Raw genomic sequence first — 17091 nt, forward strand, 5'->3', positions numbered from 1 at the left:
GATCAGGTGATCCAGACTTACAAATGACAGTTACATAGAACCATGACGTCCACAGTAAGACAAAACTCGAGATTTATGAATTAGAGCTCCATGTACAGACCTAAACCTCCTCTGTGCAGCTCACAGCTCTTCTCTGAATATAAGTGGGTCTGCTATGTTGACATCTCTCTCCATGTCACTTTAAGTTAGGTCAGCCTGTCCATCATATAACAGCCTCGGCAAGGCTTGCACTAATTACAGGAAGGGCTATATCTGTTACAGTCTGCTGCCACTTGCGAGAGAGCAGCTAACTGGCTGCTCTTTGGCTCCAAGTAGTGAAAAAATGGTGTCTGAATAATAGAAAGACCTGGATAATACTGACTGAAAACTCAGGCAGAGAGCCTCATTGGACTAATATGTAGATAAGTCAGCAAGCAGGTGCTAGGGCATCAGTCCTTCTACATTTAACAAAGCCTCTTCTTATGCATGACGAGTTTAAAGAGAGAGAGGTTGAACGTCATCCTCCATCAGGTGAAAAGGCACTCGGAGACACTACAGGCAAGTTCTGAGAACAGGAGGCCACAGATGGCATCGGTAAGGATGTAACTCTATCTGAGCTTGTCCAGATAATGAAATGAGATCATGCTTGCAAACCACATCAGAGCAAGCCAAGCCCTCAGCTGTACGTCTTCTTATGCAATAACAAATAAGCTGGACGTGTGCCTGCAGGAGGCTGATTATATGAGTTTACAGCTCATTTTCCTTTCTCTGCTTTAACATTACTCCCAGTGGAGACTCACTGCGGGCTTGATAGAGGCTTTTATCCTGGCGTGTTTTACCCCACTTTCTTAATGACACTGTGTCCAAACACCACAAGGCCGCAGTAACAGTATACTGCCTCACATGTAGCTTAAAGAGCCTTCCGCTTCCTCTAGTCTGATTACCGATGGCGATTGTTTTGAACAGGAAATTTTGGACTTTCCTGCCTCTTTAAAAGTCTGATCCTTTCATTACAGAGATTAAGCAAATTTCATCTGTGAGCTCTAGCTGGTCGTCAGCGGAGATCGCAAAGGAGGACCGGAGCAGTTTACCTGGAAAATGATTGGATTAAACAACAAACAAGCAAAAAATAGCAAGCCTGTGTTCTAAATGCCATATAACCATGACAAAGCACTCAGTGTTATTAAGGCTACCTTACATGAACTTCACATTCATGTGTCTGCACTACTACAAATAGAACTACAATAGATTTTAGCAATTTAGACTGTAATGTAACAGAAATATCAGCAGCGTTATTATTACACTTTATATTTATTTCCCTGGAACTAAACTGCGGTTCTTTGTAAACTGAATTAAGCTAATTCAAACCTGACTGACTTTTTCTAATTGCACTGCGCTCCCCTACAAATTTTCCACCATTAGCTAGTTGGATCAGACGTTAAACAGTCATTAACCTGCTCCAAAGTCAACATAATGTCTGAAAGCACCAGTTTGTACCCATATGCGAGTGACGCGGGTATTTCTCAGGTGAATTCACAGCTGGTGAGTGACCATTACATGTCCTGCCTTCTGCACACTACACCGAGGAGTGCTTCCAGAAGTAAGGATGAGGCTGGCAACAAGACGACTTCAGACGATGACCTGAAAATTTCCTGGAGCTCATGACTGAAAACAGGTTTTGAGGCCAAGGACAGCAAAACTGAAGAACAAACTTCTGATATCAGTTTCATTAATCCATCTACAGACATGCTCTGATTGGTAGAGCTGCTATGAGGTTACATTTCCATGAAGACTGCGTCTAGCTATGAGGTTACTGATCTTAAAGTGAGTCATATCAGTTAAACTCTCAAAAAACTGTGAGCTACAGGGGAAAACAAAAAAGTTTAAAGCTAATTACTTACTCAGAGGAATCTATGAAGTATATCACAAGGGCTCCGATGCTGAGTGCAAAAACGAGCACCACCTGCAGAGAATGGGAAAAAATATATATTTTTACTTTAAGTTGAAGTGGTACAGTACAGTATATACACATGCACACTGGACTAGACAGTAGTTTTTTAATCTTTAAGATGTATTGATAAATGGACACGAGCCACATTTGTCTCTCATTATTTCATTTATTTCACTATTTTAACTGATTTAACAACTTTTAGAAAATGAGAAAAACAAGTGGATTAGGTTGAAATACGATGACATATTAGCAAGCTTGAAAAAAATCAAATACATTTAAATACTGTACAGTTTACACCATATGGATATTTGTCTTTGCCCAACAAAGAAAAAACAAAAATCCCCAAACGGTTTTGGTAACAACTTCACCATAAACTGATCATCATCTGGGTTTCAGAGTCATGTCAAAACAAACCGAAAATATCTCCTGATTGTTTAATTCCACGACATCAGAAAACCCTGAAACGCAGCATGTACATAACAAATGTTATACATAGCAAATATTAGATGGCTATTAATGAGCAGACCTTGATGCACCTTGCCAGCCTGTTATTATTGTGTTATATAAACCAAAAAGAAAGAGTCACAGTGTCACAAACAGACTACAGTGTTACTGTATATCTGACAGCATAAATAAATACGCAAGAGCTTGCCTCATCATGTAAATTGGCAGTGGAGGTGTGGGCAGAGTGACAGAACCTAGCTTCAGCTTTCGGAGATGCAGCTGAGCCTGAAGCTTCGACGTTGACAGTGAAGCAACGCGATAATAAAAACCAGGGTGTCGCTTTTACTCTGTTCACGTTGCCTTCTTCTGCAGGGAGAAGACACTGATGAATAGATCCAAGTCTGGAAGTGGCCAATAGAATCCCAGGCCAGGAGGGAAGCAGGTTGCGGGGCAATAAATATGACTGTCAGTGATGGCTCTGACACGGAGTGAGCTTAGGTGAAACCTAATCACTTCTGCCAGCCCCACAGGAGTTATAACGACAGCATATCTAGTGATGGAGAAACCAAGATTAGCTGATCCGCCTTCGTTTCAGTCTACCCGTGTTCTCACCTGACAAAACTACTAACAGTGAAAACCAGGGAGTACTCCCTGTATTTGTCCAACCAAAAAAGGCAGCTGAAGATTATCAGAAATACGGGCCAGAAGATAAAAACCTCTAAAATCTCTAACTACAGCACTTTTTTTTTTTTTTTTTTTTAAAAAGGAAAGTAGGCTAAAAAGCAGATAAACCAGTTTATAAATCTTACATTTTGCAATGCAGCTGTTGCACAACCAGTTTTCTGCCATTTGGAATGGGGAAGACCTAGATTTTTAATCCTTTAAACATAATGTTAATGCTACAGCATCATCAATTGACATTTATAAGTCAAAAAGCACAGCAGCTTATTAAAACCGTTGTGTGTCCTAATTTTCCTTTTTACAGCCAGCGCTAATGTAGACGAGGGCGCGACCCCGAGAGACACAAATAAGAACAGAAAGGTTTCTGCCAGACAGCAGAACAAATGTTCTACATCCCGAAATACACTAGCAGGTTATCTGCAAGCCTAGCTGGCTTTCATCTATTTAGAAATGACACAATGGCCATCCTGAACAAGAAACCAATGGGCATGCATAATGAATGAACCCTGGTTAATTCATTTCCATGATGTGAAATTGTCTTGTCAACCTGCAACCGCTGATGGCTCTGTAATGACAAAAAGCACCCGCATGCATTTTTAATCATCCCCTCTTCTTTCAAAGCCAGGAAATCTCTTTATGCCTCTGACTGTCCCAGTTTAGAAACTGGAAACAATGTTGCTGCAACCCTAGAAATGCTAATCCCAACAGAAGATGACGACTCAGCAACGGCAGTAAATAACACACTCGGGCCGTTACAATGACTGGGCAGTCATGACTCGGTTTGTCAATGAAGCGACATCAGGCAGTGCCAGCGTTCATCATTCATCTCTGTCATCCCATAATGATGCATCACATCTGTATATTCAGCCTTCCTCGGATGTTTGCTGGCAGATGGCTCCACCCACAAGGAGGCACAGAGCTCACAGAGAGGACTGACCACTCCTGCATGATAACCAAGGGAGCTGCCACGATATACTCAACTCAAATTTGCATTTATGTTTTGACAACATACTCTTACTTAATGCCAGCGTAGACTGCAAGTCAAGAAGAAATTTGCATTAAAAGACATCATTTTCCCAGAAATTTAAACAACTGTTCAGTGCCAGGATGAAAAACGTTGCATCTTTACGGGCAGGTTTCAAGTCATGCCACAAGTCACTGGAGGCAAATCCAAGAACTTTGAAATTTAAAAATAATCCTTTTTAAATCAGTATTTTGTTACACAGCTGAAAGGAAGCACTTTTGATCTCTTGGTGTTAGATTTTTCAGTTGGGTCTTCATGTTGCACTTGATGATGCACAGATATATTATCTAAACATTGTCCTCGGTGACTATTATCGGCCTATTTTCAAATGAGATGACATTCACGGCTGTCACTGGTTGATATTTATTCACTGAGTCGCATCAGTTGTAAATGGTTACATTGTCAGAGACGGTATGATGAACGGGCAGCACGGTGTTACGGCTACAACCAGCTGGAGCCTTCCTGTGTGAAGTCTGCGCGTTCTCTCCGTGCTTCAGTGGTTTCTCTCTGGGTGCAGTCCAAAGAAGTGGGTTGGTTATGCTAATTAGCCAACCTAAATTAGCCGTAGGTGTGAATGTGGGCATGAATAGTTATTAGTCTACATGTTGTCCAGGGTGTACCTCACCTTTCACACTACGACAGCAGGAATAGGCTCCAGTGCCCCCACAGCTACCTTGGATTGGATCAGCAGAGTTTAATGACTGTGATAAAGAGGTGGGAATCTTTAAACCTCTTACTTATTTAGTTTTTGAATACCTGGCATAAAAAGTGAATTAAAAAACATTACACATTTGTGGTAAATGTGTCTTTGGACAAGGTTTGGCTTTTGCGCTGTACCCATGACTAATGGTTATCAAGTGTTTCTTGATTTAAATGTAAAAAAGGTTTTAAGTAGGGTTGCTTTTAAGATTTTATCACTTGTATGTCTAAGGCTTTTAAGAAAAAACACTAAAACTTGGAATTTAATCTGAAAGAAAACTCACAAGAGAAAGCTTAACTATCTGTGAAGCAATCTGCATAAATAATTGACCAATTCAATAAGAAATAAATAGACAGAAAATAACAAATTTAATTTTTGACTCCAATATCATCAGTGATGCTGTCTATGGTGTGCAGGGCTGCAGAGTGCACAAGCAGGTCTCAAGCCTTCAGAAGGCAACCTGCAAACATCAAAAAACCCACTCATTCTCCTCCACTCTTCCTGAAGTGTGACTCACCATCATCATGTACATACGAGAGCTGGCATCTAACACAAAAACTTCTATTTTAATAATAGTTAAACGTTGTAAAAAATTGGTAAAAGGAAATGTAAGAGGTGAAGACTGACAGTAGCAGAAATTCAGAATGCGATAAATTAATTTTTCCCCATTAAGAAACCCATAAATAACTTCAAATAAAGGATCTGGATCTTTTGAATGGTCATTAAGATTTTTGTTGGGGAAGAAATGTGCTAATTCTGCAATGGAAGTCTCTCTTCCCCCGACAGGAGAGGGAGAACCACCAGTAACCAGTTTGCCCCACATTCTCTTAAAGCGTGTAGTAAATATAGGATCTTGATAAACAGTAGATGCGTTGAGAGTTGGGCACAGCAATGCTTAATCCCATTTGTTTATGGGAGCAGAAATCTCTGACCTAATGTTCCTTATGGATGACTGTCCCACAGCAGCTTCAACCACCACACGGTGATGCTTTCCAAAATAAAATGACCTAAGGACTACCCCGGGAAACTCCAGCCAGCCCATCTGTCTGACCTCAAATGCTACATTGATTCATGAGGTATTTCGTGCATACCACAAAAATACAGAAAGGCACAAGAGAGACTGAATAAGTTGATGTGCTATCATTGAGCTGAAAAGTATTTGTAATGCACAAGGTAAGATAACTTTAAACTTCAGATTAGTTTTCTTAAAGGACAAAGCACAAAATTAAAATTGCTGCAGTCTCATATATATAAATATATATTTATGTTTTTTTTTACTTCACTGAAAACTGATTTAGGATTTCTGTGTGAGATGGGAAAATACAGTCTGTGAGATCAGCCTTGGTCTGTGAACAATGCTGTAGACTCTGTATGACTGTTCTCAAAAACTACGCTTCATCCTTTTCCCGAGGTGATAACAGCAAATTAGCATGCTTACAACAACAGCTGTAAACATGATTGAGTGCAGCCTTGACAAACACAGACAACAGATGAACATCTTAGACATTTGCAGTGTCATTGTTGACACAGTGCTGTTTCAGTGGGCAGCGCATGCAGTAGGAAAACCCAAGATTAGAGAGATGTTATAACTGGCCACCTGATTGATGATCAACTCGTAGCTGTAAATGATTTCTGAGTAATGTTTGTACCCAGCAACAGTTTAGAAACCACGGCCATATCTGCAGTTTTAGTTCTATCTTGTATTTTCATTACAGCAAGTAGCTGATATGTTCTATCTTCTATTAAAAACATCTTTGTTATTGCTGAATCTGGTTGAAATGGCCATCTGAATAGTCTAGAGGTGACACTGCAAATGGGAAGGGAAAATAAACTCTTACAACAACAATAATAAACCGAATTATACGCGAAATCACCCGAAATCTGCTGTACATGTTCATCACTGACAGGCTAATAAAAAAGTTTTATTCGTATTTTAGTGATTTACAATTAAAATTTTGTCAATGAGTAGTTATAACTTTCCAAGCATCAGCAGACACAATTAAATATATTTAAATTAAATTAAAATACACACACAGACACACACACACAAGCACACGCAGACAGACAGACAGACAGACAGACAGACAGACACACACACACACACACACACACACACACACACACACACACACACACACACACACACACACACACACAGTTCAGCAGTCTTATATAGGATGCCCTTTCAGGTGCAAACATCCCAGGAATTTCTCTCTTTTCCCGGTCTCGAACCATGGCTCCTTAGAGTGTAAGGCCAAATTGTTACCACAAATATTGACTTTAAAAAAATAATAAACTTAAAGAAAAAATATTTTTGACTTCAGAAAACAGATAGCAATGCTTAATAAGAGTAAAAACAACTTATTAAAAAAATGTAAGAAAGTCTGACAGCTGTGTGGAGCTCTGGACGTCTGATCCTGTGTAACAAATGATTTATTACAACAGTAACGTTTGTACGTCTCTGTCAAATGAACACTGCACGAATGCCATAACTGCAAACCCCTTTGAAACCCTACACTGTAACCTACGCTACAACCTCACATGCACCTCCTTGGAAATATGTAAAACATGTCGCCTCAACGCCGCCTGCAATCATTGTGAAAAGGCCAATTGACTCTTTTTTTGGAATTTATCAGTGAGAGAGTAACAAACACGACATCAATATAAGCAACGATAACCATAGCCTCAACATACGGACTCACAGATTTCAGCACATTCCTGAACGCAGACTGTTGAAATGATCGCAAAATTTACAAAAACTGGACAAATATGTTTTTTTGCCAAAAAATGAAGATTGGGGATACAAAAGGTGAAATTGGTTCTATGTATTGTTTTTATTTGGCACTGCTTTTAAAACACTGGGCTACAACCACAAGGTAATAAACACATTAACAATGACATAGGTGTAGGTTAAGTCATAGGCTGTGCAAAGATTTATCGCAGAGGTCTACATTGACCACTAAACTGTGACCAATGGGAGCTCAACTGTCTTAGTTTTACGAAATTAGACTGATTTACCACAAGCTCCTGATCCCTGTTCTCTCTGTGTGTGTCATGAACAGCAAAGTTCAGTAGATTTAGCCTCCACTGTGATGCCATGTCCGTAAATGTGGACAATTCTCATTTGGAGATGCACACCATGTATCTTATTAATCTTATCCATATAAAATGCATTTTCCATACTGACCATTAGGTCCAGTGTATAAAAATACTTCTCCTAACTTAGCATGCTATTTTCAGAGGAAGCATGAGAGCATGTGAATGCAGGAAAATGCACGCTACACCTCAGAAGCATGAGAGTTGGAAAACCAATCACAATCAAATAGGCGATACCTGTGATCAAAAGGTTTTATTTTGTCCCTTTTTTTTCATTCATGCTCTTCAACCCCACTAACAGACATGAACCAAGGTATGCGTCATTGAGGTACGAAGCAAATCATGGACTTAGAGAATCTTTACGCCTGTAAACAGCAAGGATGATCTGCTCATAAATAGAATACTTTCCATCAACCCATCAAAATAGTTCCTAAATAAGAAAAAGTCACCTCTACCTGGAAATAATGCATATTAAAGAATCACAGATAGGGACTTGAAGAGACAACTCTGCCCTTGTATTCACTGCCTATGCCTGCATGTGCCCCATGCTTGTGGTGACAGGCAAAAACACAACATGCATACTGATGTGGTCTTGGATAGTGCTCCTGAAGCCCAGCACCCTCCTCTAGCAAGATCTTAATATAACCTATCCAGCATGTGTTTCATAAACAGTCCACTGCCTCATCTGCCTGAATTTATGATGAAACTGTTTAACCTCCTAGGACCTGGCGTTTACATATGTGGACATCACATTTTGGGTTATTTAGACCAAAATACTCAATTTTGCTCTACAAGGGCCTGATATCCACTTACGAGGACATTATGCTGCTACTGATCTCTTATTTTTCTTAAAAACAAAAATAAGGTAAAAAACAAATCAGGTAATTCTTTGTTTTTACATTCATCAGGCCCCAATCAGCCCAAACATCAAAGAGAAATTAAAAATGCATGCTGTGGAAGAGTTCGGGTCTTAGAAGGTTAAATTATAGCAGGAGAAGAAAGTCGCTCTCCTGTGTTTTGTGTCGCTCAAGCAGGAAACCCACATTTGGACTGTAACATTTTGACAGCATCCTAACCATTAACGACATAAGAGTCTACAATCTTCCATTATGCGCAATGCGTTGTTAATTTTCATATTACTCAGTCCCTTTTTTTTTTAAATTTTCTCTCAAATAATAAGAACTTGATTACATTCAGTTTTCAATTTGAAGAAATAATGAAGACAAAGTGAAGCCTGAGTGGGCTGCCTTCATTAGCGTCAACACTGTCGGTCACTTCATTTGCAGTAATGTGCCGAGATATGCACAGCATCACATCTAATTGAAAACTTGAATCTGCGTTTGGCATAACGTGTGACAAGAAAACAATCGGATTTATATAACGGGTTAAAGCCACTGACGACATCAGCAGAAGGATGATAAGCGCTGCACAGACAATCCCCAGACGCCTGTGTGGGGTAAGAAATTAGCTCATCATGTGTCATTCTGATCATGCCTTGAGCTTTGTCAGTCCGGTGATTCATGACTAAGGCAAGGCTCAAGGACACAGAGCTGGACAGGTTCAATGTCCTGAGATCAGTGGCTCTGCCAAAGGTATTCTTCCCCCCTCTGGGCTTGCTTATGACAGACTGATCAGTAGGAGCAGAATGACTAAAACATGGGGTTTTTGTCTCATAAGAGTATTTCAAATGTTCTAAAAACAGGAAGGATGGTACATAAAACCACCTTGCTTAGTCTTTAGCTTAAAAATTAAATACATTAAGTTAATTTTACTGTAGGTCATCTTCCCATCCAGAGATAAATACAACACCCGGTGGTTTCTTTCTGTTGCTGTAAGTCCAGCTTATCTAACGTCAACTCACATTTAGCAACTTTAGCAACATTGTATTGGAGAGAGAAGACACACTATGCTCCCTATGCTTTTTTTTCTCTTATCCTTCTTAATATATCTCTCCAAATTACCTCGTTAGTGCAAAAACTGCCAAACTGTGTTATCTTTTTTAATTTTTCACAGATTCACTGAAAGAAATCATGTTTTTTTGTAACAGGCTGCTAGTAACAAAGTGCCTAAAGATACAATTTAATGATTCATAGGCTGGGGTTAAGTAGCTAGCAAGAAAACAACTAACATTTCCCCTGAAAGTAGATAGGTACAAGAACTGGAAATTAGTGAAAAAGCAGCCAAAGAAAAACATCTGGATAACGCCTGGATTACTGTTACTCAAGACCACTTGGAGCCTATCCCAGCTGCCATAGGGCAAGGAACAGGTTACACTGGACAGGTCCCAGGGCCAACGCAGAGACAAACAACTATTCACACTCACATTCACACCTAAGGGCAATTTAGAATCACCACTTAACCTCACTAACCAAATGCCTTTGGACTGTGGGAGGAAGCCGGAGTACCAGGAGAGAACCCACAAAGACACGGGGAGAACATGCAAACTCCATGATGGTGGAACCAAGCAAGAAAAATATGAAGAAACGAGAGCTAGCTGAAGACTTTTTCCACAGTACTGTATAAAAGAACGGAATACTAGAAAAAACAAAGCAAGAGAGATAAAGAAAAATAATCCAAGTCACCAAGAAAAATGATGGTGCATGCAAATCCGATACATGCAAACACATATTCCTCCACACTTTATACTGTGAAATTGTAAATTTACTGCTTAGCCATTGCAGAACAATGAACGACTACACTTAACGCCTTGCTGTTGTACTGTACACCTCTGCCAACAAGTTGCAGTTTAATTCCACACCTGTCCAGACTCATAATACATGTAGTAAAGATACTCATGGATTAGATAACCGCCACAGATTAAATGGTCTGCACGTATACACTGCAGTGTCTTTGAACCTTGGCATGACTTTCTCCTCCACCCATTCAAAGACACTCATCATATACCAGCTGGGGCTGTGCTGCCATGAAAGGCGCTTATCTGCTACTTGGAACAACTTGAGGTTCAGTGTCTTGCCCAAGAACACTTGGCATGTGGAGTGGCCAGGGACTAAACCACCAACCCTGCAATTTGTAGACAAGATAATCTAAGATTAGCGTCACCAATTCAGCATCTGACTTAATGTGAAATATGGTCTCAGTGTCTCCTTCTGTTCCTTACTTACTGCACTGAATAAGAGCAGTGAAATTGACCTTTAAGATACGAAATCACTTCATAAGTTTAAGGCTTTCAATAGTTGTGAGATTTTTTTTTCTCCATAGTTTGCAGGTAAATGCTTTATTTATGGTAAAATACAAAAAAAATGTGTTGCATGGTTACAGTGACCCCGACCTTACAGTTTGTGTTGGCTCTCCTCCAGTGTGTTAATAAAAAGCAATCCTTCAGTTTAATATTATTTTCAAGGAATTGTAGAAAGTTTAAGAGAGTCAAATTTGGTAAGAGGCCAAAAGCAGTAAATGAACATTTTGTTTAAGTAGCCAAAAATGTCAGTGTTTTCGGTGTGCTTTGAGTTGACATAATAGAGACGGTTCAGATGGTTCCCTATGAATAATCACCCTCAGATCGGGACGGTACAGTAGAATCATGTCTACTCTGACAGTCCCACATCTTGTTCTTAGCGGGACTGCCGCGCAACCAGTACGCTGCTGTAGGTGCCGCAGGTTCTCTTGCTTGACCAACGATTATCTTCCACGCTTTTCGATCTAAGGCGATGGTTCTTGCCTGCTCGAGGTCAAGTCGAAGGGCCTTCAAATCATCCTGGATTTGTTTCATCCATGTCTTCGTTGGTGTATTTCGATGCACCCTCCAATCGGTGGGGCGGGTCAACCAGAGTAGGCCATGGGGGTAGCGGCTCGGGTCCATTCGACAAATGTGGCCAAACCAACGGAGTCGGCGGCGCTGGATTAGGTCGCCGATCGTCAGTTGGCTGCCGTAGCTGGTGGGGATGGTGTCATTCGAATGACGGTCGCGAAGGAAAACGCTGAGAACGCATCTAGGCAACGCATTTGGAAAACTTCGAGCTTGTTCAAGTCGTGTTTGAGCATTGTCCACGTCTCCGCGCTGTAAAGTAGAATGGGCAGGATCAGGGTTCGGTAAAGGCGGATCTTTGTCGCCAATGAGATGTTGTTCTTCTTCCAGACGCACCAGTGCAGGGAAGCGAATGCTGCCGCCGCCTGCCCAATTCTGGAGCTTATCTCCACTGATGATGCCACTTTCTTCTCCTCGACGAGGGACCCCAGATATTTAAATTGTTGGACTTGTTTGATCTGCAGTCCCACATGCTGTAGCAGTTTACAATTCAGAATTCAATGAATGTTGACAAAATGACAACCATGTTCCAGGTCTCACTCCTGAACCCGACGGGTTGCCTTTGGGCTTGAAAACGGGGATTATTGCAACAGCTAGATCACCAGTGATCAGTCTGTCATCGAGAGAAACTTGAGGTTCTTGTGGAGGGGATTGAGCCACCAATCCTGCAATTTGTAGACAATGCACTCTAAGATTAGTGTCCCCAACTCAGTATCTGAATGTGAACTATGGTCACAATGTCCCTTCTGTTCCTGAGCTATGGCATGCTGGAGCTATGGTGTAAACTGCTCGCATCACCAGTGATGATCCCACACACACAACCTGGGAGGGTTTGAAAGAGGAATTGATGTTTGCACGCTCCACATGTTCGAGAAATTGCAGAACACACTGTGCAAGAGGTCAGAACGGGACTTCCAGGAAACAAGCTAAAGCAGCAGCTACTCTGGGAGCTGTTGGACATGCCATGAAAATGCCCTTGAACCCCAGACTGACCAAATTTAAGTTAGATAAAGCTTTTGATTATCATGGATCCGTTCTCACTGTAACAATTTATACTGTTACAGAGGTAGTTGCTCATATTAAACACGATCAAAGATGCAAATAATGAGATCCGCACATGTACAAGCAATCCCGACAGTGGGAAAAACTGTGGGAAAAACCGTGCTCTAAATGGTTTGTTTCAGATATTTAATCTACTAGATATGTTTAATGAAGTTAGAAACAAAAATGAGTCTGCCATAACCACTGAACTGTATATTGGTTACACTTCAAATTCTGACATGTTACGGGGCATTGCACTAAGAACAGAATAGCAATGTACAGCTCTTTAAATTTACTGGGAATACCTGGAAACTCTTACAGATGCAGTGGGTGTCTGGATTGGCTGAATGTAATACTCAGACTTGTACTGCATCACTCGGAAACCTTTCCCAGTATGAGTACAAGGTACAGACAGCACAGTATTCAGAGCAGGATTTCATCAGTTTCTTTTGTGCCTGCGAGTTTCGCACTCATGAGTAAAACCAGAGGGTTTAAGGGATTTCTCTCTCATCTTGTCAATAAAAGCAGATTATTCCTTTGTCCTCTAGGCTTCCTGCCGTGCTGCATTCAGCTGCTTCCACATCAGGGATCGCTACGCACATTACAGCAGATCCTGAGGGATAGACCTGCTGTTATTATTATTATAACATCATCTTTGCCAAATCTGAATGTGCCCCGGCCCGTACACTGAAAAGCAGCAGAGTTTACAGGTTATTAAGCACTACTTTGCAACGTATACAAAACATGCAACAACATATACAAAACATCTGTATTCAAAATATTTTACTTGTAGCTTCTTTGAGTTTCCTGGGCTGATGAATAAATATCTTGGCTGTCAAGAGACCTTTACTACTAAGTCATAAACCCCAGACTAAGACAGTCTTTTCATTTGACTTATCTATGGATCCAAAGGTGAAAGGCCCAAAGATTTTTTGAAAGTTGGGGTAACCTTGTTAATAGTCATTATTTTCCTGTATAAATCGTTGGTTGTTACAATAAAAAAATGTCAGTTAAATATATCATATAGGAGACACACACAGTGATATTTGAGAAGTGAAATGAAGTTTATTGGATTTACAGAAAGTGTGCAATAATTAATTACTTTACAACTGCACAACTTTATTAGTGCAAAAAACCCCATCAATTTATTTTCACTTTAACAAGCAGCTGTTGCTGAATTCTCTTGCAGCTGCTCTGTTCTACTGCGTGACGCCTTGAGTTTAAAATCCACTTTATAAGCATGTTTCTTAACAGGTTCCATTTTGGGGTCCTTATACACACACAATACGGTAATATTATGTTGAAGCACAGTCCGTATCACTCCGCCAGGCTCCTGACTACGGTAGCTGTAATGCGGCTTCGTAGCTTAAGTTGTACTAAAACATTTTTTGACAGATTTTTGAGCGCCATATACCACATGAAATCAGTTTGAGGTCAGTAAGCACAACCAGAATTCATACATAAGGCGCACTGGATTATAAGGTGCACTGTCGATTTTTGAGAAATTTAAAGGCTTTTAAGAGCGCCTTATAGTCCAAAAAATACAGTAATAATGACGACCGTTTGTATGTTCTAAAAAAAAAATGCTTTGGTGGCTATCTGACGGACAAAAACCAAACCAGTTCCACATCACTGAAGTTGCATGTTTTTACAAACCAGTTCTGGTTCATCTGTTTCATTCAACGATCCGCTTTCGCCCTTCTCATTCTCCGTCGCCGCCATGCTTTTTCCGGCATGTGCGTATGAAAACAAAGGCACTGCGCATGCGCATTTACCCATATTCTATCGCAATATTTCATTTTCTTATCATTGCCTAACATTTACAGGTATTACCGTGAACGGTATAATATGGCCCAGCCCTAGACATAACCACCAGGATATCACCGACTAGTTTGTGGATTCACTTTAGATACAGAAATGACCATATATGGACAAGGAGGGGGAGTCCCAAGTGACCAGCTAAAGCTAGCAGCCAGCTAATACAGCGGTCCCCAACCTTTTTTGCGCCACGGACCAGTTTATGTCTGACAATATTTTCACAGACCGGTCTTTAAGGTGTTGCGAATAAATACAACAAAAAAAACCGTACCCCCCCCAAAAAAGAGGATTTATTCAAAACACACGGGAAAAGACCCAGGAAAACCAAGTTAACGATAAAAACGCTAAGAAAATAACGATAAAAACCGATAAATACCCTGAAAACCATAAATTTCACACCCGAGCTTCAATTCTCGCCGCCCGGTACCAAACGACTCACGGACCGGTACCGCTGAGCTAATATACAGCCTTGTTAATGATTGAGAAGAAACAAAAATAAAATGCAAGAAAGCAAAAGCAGATCACGCATTTCTGGAAAGAATCTTTAGTACAATGTACAACGCAAATAGTAATTTGTCAGATGCATTACAAATGCAAAAAAAAAAATGCAGTTTTTATCAAGGTGAAATTAGCAACATAACTTACAAACTTTAGGAATAGATCTAGAAAATGTTTTTTAATGCTGACACAAAGAATTTTTGTCTTTATGTGTTATTTAAATTTCTATTATAGACACTGTGGTTATTTTCAAGAGCTAATTGTTAAATAGACACAGGTTTTTGTGTCTATTTAACAAGACTCAACTATCCAGTCAAAAAGTACCTAATTTACAGCAACTGTGTATCCAATCTGTAGCTGCAGATCCTGTTGTTACATATGACACATCCTCTGGTTTCCACAGTTGATATAAACAACTTTACACTGTGTGGAGAATTAGAAAATTGTTTTTGGAAATTATGGGAGGTACAAGACATCGGTTCCTGGTACGTTGGTAGCTCATTAAAAGTTTTCATTCCTGCTGGGAAACAAAGAGCTCCTGCAAAGCACTGCAACTTCACTGCAGAGGGACAAAGCCGAGGGAAATTAACAGCCACTCATGGCGATGACAGCACGAGAGACCCCAAGAGGGAGCTGAACAATGCCAGGATGGAAAATTAGAAAAGTTTTCTCAGAATCAACATATGCTTGCTACATGCTTCACTATTTCATCTGACCCAAACATACTAAACTATACATACATGTGTGTCCCAAACACTGATTTAACGAATGCAACATTTTCCAAGTCATGAACCGGAACCACAGGAAGTGTGTGCGTTTTGCATACAGCAGCTGTGCCATCAACCACAACAGTTTACAGTCTTAGCTGTACTCATTTCTGAGTCATAACCTGTTACATCTGAGCGCACAGACGTGAAACGCGTATTTTTAGATTTACACTTGAAGTCATTTACAATATTTTAAAAGCCTTTTTTATGATCATGTGTCAATTATAGCGTGTCATATTCTCCACACACATACAACCACATGCGTGTGTATGATGTATGATGTGTGTATGATGATGGCATTAGAATTATTAACACCATTTTAGCAAACACTCTGGTGTTGAAAACAGCAGGTCAAAAATAACCAGTGAACTTTCGCACCAGCTGCTGTCCAAATTACAGTATGTGGCAGCTTGATACCCACTGATTTATGTTTTATTATAAATAATACTTTTACTTAATGCAACATGATGCAAACAAACTCCAACTGTGGGCACAGAAATAAATTAAGATCTTTTTTTTGTGTTGTATAGAAACAGAAAATCAAAGGAGCATCAGCACTATATCGTGCAGGGAACACCAGAGAGGAAAATGCTTGTTGTTGTTGTCTGCAATAAGCAATATACTCTTGAGAATTAAAGCTTGCCTGGGGAAGAGCCTGCGGTGTTTCTTCAGTCGCTAACACTTCCTGTTTCACTCCACAACCCAGCATCAACACACATCAGTACAGCTGTGTGCTGCTCAGTGAACTTCAAAATATGCAACGTCCAAAAAATGAATAAAACAAACAAACACAGAGAGGCTGAAAAACAGGTTCAATGGTTTGTGAGTGAACTTAACTTTTTCGATTCTCTGTTTGTTTTTCAGAGACAGGAAAACAAACAGAGAGGCTTTTCCACTCTGTAGGTACCCTCAGTGACAGGCGCCAGGCAGGGGTGGGTATACTTGTATCCCCCCGGTTCACTGCTGGTATTTTGGGGGGTTTTCCCAGTGGACGAGAGCGTTGCCTCCCTGCGCCTTCGGGTCCTGACTGTCATTTGTGCCTATAGGCCAAATGACAGCTCAGAGTAGCCAGCCTTCTTAGAGTCTCAGGGTAGGCTCCTGGAGAGTGCTGCACCCAAGGAACTCTATTGTTCTGCTGGGAGACTTCAACGCTGGCGTGGCTGGGAGGGACTTGGAGGAACGGCCTGCCGGATTTGAACCCGAGTGGTGTCCTATCATTGGGCTTTTGTGCTTATCACAGTTTGTCCATAACAAACACCATGTTCAAGCGTAAGGGTGTTCATAAGTACACATGGCACCAGGACACCCTAGGTCGTAGGCGGATGA

General features: G+C 40.6%; 1 protein-coding gene across 9 annotated transcripts in view; it reads right to left on the reverse strand.

The window, feature by feature from the left end:
* The window catches only part of LOC102789302 (calcium-activated potassium channel subunit alpha-1a), a 97839-nt gene that overhangs the window by 54732 nt on the left and 26016 nt on the right, over nt 1–17091 (reverse strand). For all 9 annotated transcript variants that reach the window (XM_087844705.1, XM_087844702.1, XM_035907855.2 and 6 more), the window contains exon 3: nt 1881–1942. In XM_087844705.1, coding sequence (XP_087700831.1) covers nt 1881–1942 — 62 coding nt within the window. The remainder of the gene's footprint in view (nt 1–1880; nt 1943–17091) is intronic.

Source organism: Neolamprologus brichardi, chromosome 8 (assembly GCF_056152115.1).
Source record: "Neolamprologus brichardi isolate AB-2024 chromosome 8, ASM5615211v1, whole genome shotgun sequence".
NCBI classification, from domain to species: domain Eukaryota; kingdom Metazoa; phylum Chordata; class Actinopteri; order Cichliformes; family Cichlidae; genus Neolamprologus; species Neolamprologus brichardi.